We start from the raw sequence: 9,933 nt of genomic DNA, 5'->3' as shown, positions 1-9,933 counted from the left end.
CATAGCACGGGATACTCCCCCTGTCGAGGATGGGACTGCCTCTCCTCCAGCAAATCTGATCTTAGTCCCGTCCTTCAGACCGGAAAGCCGGGGGTCATCTTTGCCTCCTCAACCCCATGTCCTGAAGTCAAACTCTTCTCCACCGCACCCCTTAAACATCATTTAAGGCCATCCCGTCCATGCCACACCCCTGCCCTAAATCAGCCCACCCTCACCTCCCAGCCTGCACTTGACCTCCTCCCAAATCCACCCTCCACACTGCTGTCAGAGCGATCTTTCTAGCGACTGTTCTGACTGCAGATCTGTTTAAAACTCGTTCTCAACCCAAACCACCTGAATCACAGGATGAAACCCAAGACCTTTCTTTAACTGGACCCCTAAAGCCCTGGGCCATCCAGTCCCATCGGCACTGCTGGCTCTCTTCTTTCCTCTCCCCTCCTGGGCTATACTTTGAGGCGCTGGACTCTTCCTCCTCCCGGGGGTCCCAGCACACCCTGTTCCTTCTGCCTGGAAGCACCCTCTCCTGCTGTGTGGCAGCCCAGGCCTTCTGGCCATTGGGTCCCAGCTACACCGGCAGCTCTCACAGCAAACCCCCCCCCCCACGCCCGCCCCGGGCCCTCTTGAGCTTCCCACTTGCTCAGAACCTGCTGTCCTGCCCTCACACCGCTTGCCACCGCTTAGAGCTCGTGCTTCTGTGTTCTTGGCTGGTTCGTCTCTGCCTCTGTCAGAGCCCAAATTCTGCGTGCCCATAAGGACCGCCGATCACAGCTGTACCCCCACACCCAGCCCAGGGCCCGACATAAAAGTCGAGGCCCAATGCCTATTTGTGGAACAAATCATCCTTTCATCTCGGCCTCTCAGAACCCCACTCCCATTGCTCTCATGTCTGGCCTTTGCAGTTGCTTCCTCTTCCGGAAAGGTTCCTTCCTTCCCCTCCCACATGGGCCGATCCTCATATCACAGGACCAATTTCTTGGCCAGGAGTCCCTGGCCCCCTCATCTGAATTAGGATTTCCCTCTGGGCTCCCTGAGTCCCCTGTACATAGCACCCATGACAACACCGTCACCTTGCAAATGGCCAGGTAAATATGAGCGATTGTTGCTGGTCACGATCTGTGGCTATCTCCCCCTGCCCCCAGACCTCTTGGCTCCAGCTGGCTCAAGGGCATCCAATCTCTGCCTTTCAAAGCATCAGGAACCCCATTTCCCATCCATTCGATACGCACTGATCAGGGACAGCCTGTGCTGTTTGCTTTCCGACAGCAACGGGGGGTGGGCAGGAGGAGGAAAGGGAGGCAGACATGATCCTGCCCTGGGAGAGGCAGAAGCAGGTGCAAACAGAGGAGATAAGTCAATGCCAATGGCACCCGGTGTGCCCACGGAGGCACCAAGGAGGCTGGGGGCCAGGGGAGCGGGGCTTATGCACTGAGTTCTGCCCCTTCACTGAGCAGCTGCCCTCTGCCCCCGGGCATGGTATGGGAGGAGCCATGGGGACATGGAGAAGTTAGCCATGCTGGCCACCCTCCCCTGGGAGCAGCTAGAGGGACCAAGGTGGGGTACAGCTAGCTACAAGAGGGATCTCAGCCCAACCCGGCGGTTACTTTTCTGTCTCTCTGTGGCTGGGCTGCTCGTCCTCCCCTCTTTCCTGACACTCCCCACACACCAGGGTTTATCAGAGTGAAGTTCAGAGGCAACCTCCATTGATGTCACCTGGGATGGGTGGGGGCGGGCGTGCAGGGCCTTATGGTATTGGGCTCTGGTCTCCTGAAAAGCTCCCTGGGGTGGGATCCTGGAATCTGCATGTGTTGTAAGAACCCCATTCTGCTTGGCACACTCAGTTGTGAGAGCCCCGCCGCAACCCTGGCTTCCAGGACCAGCCTGCCTGCCCTCCTTGCCCCTGGCATCCAGTTCCTCGCTGGGGTCCTTTGGGGGCTGCTCTTCCTCTGCCCATCCCTTTAATGCCAGGGTGCCCAGGGCTCCCCCATCCAAGCCCCTCGCTCCCTTTGTATATCCACCTCTCCTGCACCCCCGGCTAGACTTTATTCCGCCCTTGCATGGCCAGCAGTATCCAGATTTGACCTGACCAAAGCTGACCCCATCATCCTTTCCCCAGAACCCGCCTTCTTCCGCCCCAACCCCGCCTTTGGTGCTCACCTCAGCAAGCGTCCTGCCTTGTTGCCCACACCAGAAACTTGGGGATCATACTCAACTCCTTTCCTCCCTTCCTCTCTCATCCCAGCAACAATCACCTCCTGATTATTTCACCTCCAAAAGATGTTCTTGGCGTCCCCCCTCTTTCCCCAGACCCTTGCCTCCATCCGCTAACTGGTTCCTACCCCTTCCCTCCCTCTAGTCTCTCCTCTTTCCAGTGTGTTCCCCAAAGGCTTTCCAAAATGCAATCTGACTAAAATCACCAGCCCCCTGAAAACCCTTCAAAGGTCCCAGCCCATGACCCAGCACATGAGAGCCTCCCGGTCCAGCCTCTTCTCCCAACCTCACTCCCCTCGGTGCTCCAGGGAGAGCACATGGCTTCTGCTTCCAGCCTTCTACCTCTGACCAGTCAGTGGCCTCTGCCAGGAAGGGGCCTTGCTGGGCTGACTCTTCCTCACATCCTCGGCATCACCTCCTCCAGGAGGCCATCCTTGATTCTCCCGGACCCTGCCCGCACTGTACCTGGTGCATCCATAATGCCTGTTACAGGGATCCTGCTGTTCCACTCGCCACACTGAATTATAATCATTGATTTCCGTGTCTCAGATGCACACCAGCCAGTGAGATCCTTGAGGGCAGGGAGGGTGGGTGTTCCATCTGCCTGTGTATCCCAGGCCCTGGCCTCGAACCTCGCACTGAGGACAGGCTCAGCTAGTGCTCGAGAGTTGAATGCAGAGGGGGGAACTCGAAGGAAGTGAGAGCCGGAAACGGCCAAGAGGGCAGGGAGGGCAAGCCTGGCAGGAGGCACAGCCAGAGCAAATGTGTGGGAAGTAGAAAAGCGAGAACTTCCCTTTATTGCACTCCCACGACTGCCCGCCAGCCATTGTGCCTGAGCTTTGTTTGCACATTTTGTCTCTTTTAGTTCTTGCAACAACAGATCAGGAAACTGGCATCAGAGAACCAAAGCAACCTGCCCAAGGTCACACAGCCGAGCCTGGAGAGGAGTCCAGGAATTGTCTGGCCTGAAAACCTGTGCTCGTTCCCCTGAGCCACACTGCTCTCCTGGGGCTAGGACCTTCTGGGGATGGACAGGGAGTGGGCCCCACTACGCCTCTGCCTGGCTGAAGGCTGGAACCAGCTGCCCACGCTCAGGCCGACAGCTTCTCCCTCCCAGCCGGACCGGAGGCTCAGAGGCCAGACCAAGATTTATCTGCTCCTTCTTCCCCTGACTTTGGGGGTCGTTGATGGACATGCACACACACACAAACACACAGACTCCACCAGGGAAGGGCTGCTGCATCCTGGTACTTCCCAGAGTGCCTGGGGGAACGCAGGGGGCTCTGTGACGCTGTCTGGGTTCTGCAGAATCTGTCTCCCTCATCGCACTTGGCCCAGGCTGATATTAAGATTCATCTGCATTCCCCGCGCACCCGCCTGGCAGATGGTGGGGGAGGAGGCTGGGTGCGTGCTGGGGGCTGCAGCCAGAGACCAAGCTGGGCCTGGAGGGCCACAGAGCACAGTACCCACCCGGCGTGCTCCCTGGGCCCCGGCCCAAGCAGGGGCCCACTCCAGCTGCTGGGGTACCTCCTCACCCTCCCAGACTCTAAGGGGTGCTAGGACTTGACCTTTGCTTTTCCTAAGGACTTTAAAGGGGTTCTGGAATTCCAGCAAGGAAATAAGGGTTATGAGTGGGATGATGGAGGATGATCGGACGCACATTTGGGGATTTCGGATCAGGGTCCTACTCTTCCTCCTTGCCCTGGAGGTTGGCAGAGAGGTCAGAGAGGATGAAGGACCCCGTTGGGGTAGGAGCACCATGTCCCAGCCCGGTCACTCCCTGAGTGACAGGGAGGGGAAGTAGTGAAGATTGCCGACACAGCTCCCAGGGAGACCTTGCCTGCCTGTCCTCAGCTTCTTGGGAGGCTTACCTCTAACCCCAGCCCCAGAATTCCGCCTGGCCCCTAGTGACCTTTTCAGCCCAGGACTCTGGACAAAAGTTTCCTGTCACAATGACTGGACAGGGTGTGCGGGGGTGGGGGGTGGTTATCCGAGACCCTCTTTGAGTAAAGCAGCAGAAGAAAAAATTGATATTGTAACAAGGGAGTAGAAGCTAGACATCTAGAAGAACTTCCTCAGCACAGAAACAAGTCCCGCAGAAACAAAGTGACTTTCAGCTATGGGGATAGGCTCTTCGTTATTGACGTTCTTTATTGGCTGTAGGAATGGGTTTGGAAAAAATAACCTTTCCCAAGTCCAGGTCTCCTGGGGCTCGGGGAGAACAGCGGATTCCCACTACCCGCTGCAGAGGAACGGGCGCCTTGCCAGAGAGATGGAAAGGGCAGGGTCCCCATCCCAGGGCCACCACCCCCGCGTCCTGCCCCCTTCGTCCTAGGTCCCCGGGCTGCGGGCCGGCAGGGGAGGAGTTAACTCCGGAGGTACCGGTTGGGCTCACCGTACCTGCCGCTGCCGCCGCCGCCGCCGCCGCCGCCGCCGCCGCGGGTGGGAGGGACGAGGACGCGGGAGCCGCCTGGGCGCCAGGAGCGCTCCAGTCTGGCAGGGTGCTGCGCGGGGAGCGGGCGGCGGGGCTCCGCGCGGCTAGGGGCTTCCGCCAGGGGGCGCGCCGCGACGGGGCGGGAGGGGCCGTCTGGTCTGGGGAATTAGCGCCAGGGACGGGCGCGCGCGCGGGTCCCCAGCACATCTGGGCGAGAGCGGCGCCGCTGGACCGAGGGGGGCGCCTAGCGCAGATCTGGAGCGGCAGAGGCACCGCGCGACTGGGGCCCTTCGAGGCGTTCGGGGCGCACATCTGGGACCTCGAGAAGGGGCCGCGCCGCGCACAGCTGGGCCGGGGGAGGGGGGCGGCGGCCACACAGCTGGACCGGAGGGGGCGGGGTCGGTCCCGGGCGCCCGGCAGAGGGGAGGGCCGCGAGCCGCTGGGGACTGGAGCATGGGACGGCGCGCCTGAAGGAGCAGGGGCGAGGCAGGGGCCTGGGAGCCCGGCAGCAAAAGAGGAGAGCGAGGGGCCCGAGAGCAAAGGAGGAAAATGCAACTGACTCGCTGCTGCTTCGTGTTCCTAGTGCAGGGAAGCCTCTATCTGGTGAGTGGCCCGCGGGGAGCTGCGCGGAGGGGCGGGGGCACGGAGGACGGGGGAGAGCCCGGAAACTTTCTCCCTTCCCCACGACATCCCCGGGATGGAGGGGGAAGCCCGGAGGCCGGGGGAGAGGGCGGGTCCGAGGACCGAGACTGGCCCGCAAGGGTTAATAGGGGCGGGGAGAGGGTGCGCGGCTGGCCCACCCACTCGGCCGCCGGCGGCGGGAGGTGCGACCAGCACGAGGGAAAAAGGCCAGCAGCGGGGCGCCAAGGTTTCCTCGACCCCGTCCCGGCGCCCCGGGACGCGCGGAAGGGGAATGGAGGTGGGCGGCGGAGCTGACCACCTGCCGGGTCTGGGGCCCTGGGCTCTTCTCTGACCTCGGGGACCCCGAGGGCCCGGGACCTGGGTCCCCCCGCGCGCAGAGCCTGTCCAGGCAGGGGGCGGCCCCCCGCTGCGCCCGCTCTAGCCTTCCCTCCCGCTCCCTCCCTCCCCGCCTGTTGTTTTCCTCTCCTTTCCCGGCTGCGCGCAGCCCGAGCCCCACAGGACCTGGGCAGGCGTCTCCCGCCCCGGGCGCCCGCGGCAGCTGAGCGGAGCGCCCCAGAGCCCGCTCCCCGAACGCTCGCTCGCCGAGTCCCTGCCGCCCGGGACGCCCGGGAGTCCCACCCCGGGCCCCCGCCCCCAGTCCTGCCGTAGGGAAGCCTCGGCCCCACATCGGACCTGCCCTTTCCTCAAAACAATAACAACCCCCCCCCCCCCGTGCCACCTCCCCTTTGCCACAGTGTGGAAGCACCCTTTCCTTCTATCCGCACCTGCGGCCCTTCTCCCCACCCTCCAGCCATTGAGCGGCGACCCCCGGGGGCCAAGTAACGGGGCTGCAGCCTGGGGCCCTCCTGACTGTCCCTCTGCCCTACCCCTGGGGCCTAGCGGGTAGGGTCATTTGGCACACCTCTGCGGGCATAGCTGAGGCCAGAACGGTGGAGGGGAGGAGGGAGGGAGCATGGAGACCCAGGGGTCCCTTTGGAGCCCTCCAGAGACCAGCCCTCCGGCCTCCCTCATCCTCACCCCAGGGGCCACCCGGAAACCCAAACACTGCCCAGCTGTGAGCTGGAGCCCCTAGCGCTGGAAAGACAGACACGCAGGGCGAGTACTCTAGAAGCTGAGTAAGCACACTCCCGCCGCTGCCCTTAGGAGACCTCATCTACTCCCTCATGCCCTCCTGAGCCACTGGGTGTCAGAGCTGGGTCACACTGTCCGGCTGGCCTGCCCTACAGCCCCTCCAGGAGGCCTTTCCAGGTGCTGCCTGTTGCCATAGCCGATCCGGCATTGGCTGGCCAAGGCTTAGCAGTTTGGCACAAGAGTCCCAGTGGGCCTGGGCTTGAGGAGAACCTCCATAAACGACCCTATCTGGTCCCTGAGGCCAGGAGGGAGCCGTGGAATGAAAGGGCTGACCCTGCGTGCTTCAGCCTTGTAGGGATGTCACCTTTGAATCCTGGTGTCCTCATCTGTAGAATGGGCACAGAACTCCTGCCTTGGAAAGCAATAGGGTCCCCGCACGTCCTCGTGGGTGATCCCCTGAGTTTTTGACCTTCCCTATCTTGGCCTTCCTGGTGGTGGAGTTCACTCTAGGGCTCCTCCTAGTCCTCCTGTCCAAACTTAAACTGCATTTGTACATGACCGGAAAAGTCACTGCTTTCTTATTCTGTTGTCTGTTGGGTCTCTTAGCCTCCGAGGACAAAATATCCTAGGGTGTAAGGGTGGTGATGTCTCATCCGACAGAAAAGGACATGCCAAAAAGCAGGGGCTGCACCTCTCCTGCCAACCCCGGTCTCTCCCAGCGTAGGGGTGGAGCTTTCCTATTCAACTCAGGGCTCCTTCAGGGCAGTGGCTATGCCTTCCCATCACCTTGTGAATTTCTCAGAGGCAGGGAATTTCCTCTGTGAAATTGTGACCTTATAACCAATCTCTCCCGTAAGACCGGAGGCTCCGGCAGCACAAGGCTACGCCTCTGACAGGTGAGGACTCTCCCAGGATCAGGAGCTGGGCCTCCCCCATCACACTGGAAACTCCCTAGGGGCAGGGACTGTGTCCTCCTGTCGGCTGGAGGGACTTCTTGATCATCCTTCCAGACTTAAAGTAGTGGCCAAAGTCAGGATGGTGGGAGGGAAGGGTTGGGGGTGACCTGAATGTCAGCAGGGGATCTGGGGCCGTGACACAAGGCAGAGTGTACACTCAACCCCTAGCGAAAGTGGGTGATGTGCAGGGGTCCCTCAACCTCAGGTCAGTGGAAGGGACAGGCTGTTGGTGGGGGACAGGAACCAGAACTCCTGGGTCCTCTGGGGACAGGGGTCTCACTCTCCTCCCAACTCCCTCCACAGGTCATCTGTGGCCTGGATGATGGCCCTCCTGGCTCAGAGGACCCTGAGCGCGATGACCATGAGAGCCAGCCCCGGCCTCGGATGCCTCGGAAGCGGGGCCACATCTCACCTAAGTCCCGTCCCATGGCCAACTCCACTCTGCTAGGGCTGCTGGCTCCGCCTGGGGAGGCATGGGGCGTCCTTGGGCAGGCCCCCAACCGCCCAAACCACAGCCCCCCACCTTCGGCCAAGGTGAAGAAAATCTTCGGCTGGGGTGACTTCTACTCCAACATCAAGACCGTGGCCCTGAACCTGCTCGTCACGGGGAAGATCGTGGACCATGGCAACGGGACCTTCAGCGTCCACTTCCGACACAATGCCACCGGCCAAGGCAACATCTCCATCAGCCTCGTGCCCCCCAGTAAAGCTGTAGAGTTTCACCAGGAGCAACAGATCTTCATCGAAGCCAAGGCCTCCAAAATCTTCAACTGCCGAATGGAGTGGGAGAAGGTGGAACGCGGCCGCCGGACCTCGCTCTGCACCCACGACCCGGCCAAGACCTGCTCCCGAGACCACGCTCAGAGCTCCGCCACCTGGAGCTGTTCCCAGCCCTTCAAAGTCGTCTGTGTCTACATCGCCTTCTACAGCACAGACTACAGGCTGGTCCAGAAGGTGTGCCCGGATTACAACTACCACAGCGATACTCCCTATTACCCCTCGGGGTGACCCTGGGCAGGCCGCAGAGGCCAGGCCAGGGCTGGAAGAACAGGCCTGCCCATGGAGGAGGCCATCTGGCTGGATACTGGGCAGGGAAGGGAAGGGATCTCAGGCAGGGGCGGGGGGGTGGAGAGGAGGAGATACCGAGTGGGGCCAGGGCCAAGTCTCCAGTGGTGGCGGGGAAGGGGTCCCAAGCACTGGCCCAGCTGTGGTTGTGGTTGTGGAGCGACTGGGACATGGGAGCGCTGGAGGAGGAGCGGGTTCTCTGGGCAGCCCCGTGGGGCTTCTCCACTGCACAGCAAGAAGATGCTGGGCCCGGGAGGCTTCTGGGGAAAGCAGACCAGTGTGGCCCCAGTATAGGGCTGGAGAGGAGCCCAAAGCCTGATCTCCCTCCTCGCTGTCCTGAGGAAGAGCAGCAACAAGGAGGGGGCATTTCATCAGCGTGGACACAAGTAGGCCACAAAGGGCGGAAGAGATGGGGCAGCCTGCGAGCCAGCTCTGGGAGGGGAGAGGGGCGGGTGGGGGGGCAGGAGGAACTCTCGCGCTCCACGGAGGGGATCCCCCAGCCCCATAAACCCATGTCCTGGACTGTGGACTGAACTTAGCTTGAGGCTCAAGTGGTGACCCTTGAAGTCTTTTTGATGTCTTGACAAGTAGACCCTCTGATCCCAGCCAGGCCATCCCTTTCCGAAATTCCCTCTCCTGCCACGGCTGTGTCCTCCCTCACTCCCGCCCCGCCTTCTGCTGATGGGACACTCATCCTTAAGCTGAGACAGAGGGTGATCGTGGTTCTCCCAACACCAAGGCCACAGATGGAAGCCCGCCCTTGCGCTGTGTCCCTCTGCCACCCCACCCCCTGCCGGCTCCTCTGGGAGTGTCCTTGTCCAGCCCCCCAGCCTGGGACTCCCCTGGATAGGGTCGGCACCTCCCCCTCTTGGCCTGTGGGGCTGGGGGGCGCCAGACTGTCAAGGGCGTGCTGGACCTGTTCCATGGTGTCTGTCTGTGGGTTGGGGAGGGGCGGGCGGGGTGTGGAATCACCTGATTGTCAATTTCTGTGTGCCGAGTCTTGTTCTGGAGCCGGGAATAAAGCTTTCCCAAGGCATTGGATTCTGAATTGTCCAGGGAGGGAAAGGGCACCCAGAGTCCCACCAACCAACCAGCCTCGCTCAGAGGGCGGCGGGATGAGTCCTGGAGACCAGAGCTGGGGGGGCTCTGCTGGAGCTGTCGCTCCCTGAGGGCTCAGAGCTTCCCTCTCCAGCTGCCTTTCTGGAGCTGTCAGGAAGGCTGGGCCAACACCTCCTGGTGCTCCTGGGGGGCGGGGGTGACAGCCGCAAAGCCACTTGTGGAAGAAAAGCTAGTAGGCCGCATGGCCCCTTGTGTTCCTTGTCGCCTCCCTAGGTGGCCATCTGGGTGGCTCGGGGTGGGGGGCCCCTGCTCTCGCTCTGTCAGTATTTTGCACCGTGGCCTTGGATAACTCCATGCTCCTCTCCGGATCTCTTATTCCTTCTCTGTGAAATGAGATGCTTGCCCAACCCAGAGCTTCTCCCATGGGAGGGGGCATCCGGATCACTGAGAGTGGTGGGTAACACATGCATTTCTGGGCTCTGGAGTTTCTAATCCACT

The 9,933-nt window shown here is 61.5% G+C and overlaps 1 protein-coding gene across 2 annotated transcripts; it reads left to right on the top strand.

Moving 5' to 3' along the window:
* Window positions 1–4,656: 4,656 nt before the first annotated feature.
* Window positions 4,657–9,412, top strand: NXPH3 (neurexophilin 3). Of its 2 annotated transcripts, XM_032321767.1 has the most exons (3): window positions 4,663–5,245; window positions 7,158–7,251; window positions 7,615–9,412. In XM_032321767.1, exon 3 carries the CDS (start codon window positions 7,696–7,698, stop codon window positions 8,317–8,319), a length of 624 nt encoding a protein of 207 aa, XP_032177658.1. In that variant the 5' UTR covers window positions 4,663–5,245; window positions 7,158–7,251; window positions 7,615–7,695; the 3' UTR covers window positions 8,320–9,412. The 2 variants fall into 2 exon arrangements, with proteins under 2 accessions (XP_032177657.1, XP_032177658.1); XM_032321766.1 differs by lacking the exon at window positions 7,158–7,251 and having other exon boundaries at window positions 4,657–5,245.
* Window positions 9,413–9,933: the final 521 nt, after the last annotated feature.

This window comes from Mustela erminea, chromosome 18 (assembly GCF_009829155.1).
Source record: "Mustela erminea isolate mMusErm1 chromosome 18, mMusErm1.Pri, whole genome shotgun sequence".
Classification (NCBI taxonomy): domain Eukaryota; kingdom Metazoa; phylum Chordata; class Mammalia; order Carnivora; family Mustelidae; genus Mustela; species Mustela erminea.
This window is presented reverse-complemented; position numbering and strand designations above follow the sequence as displayed.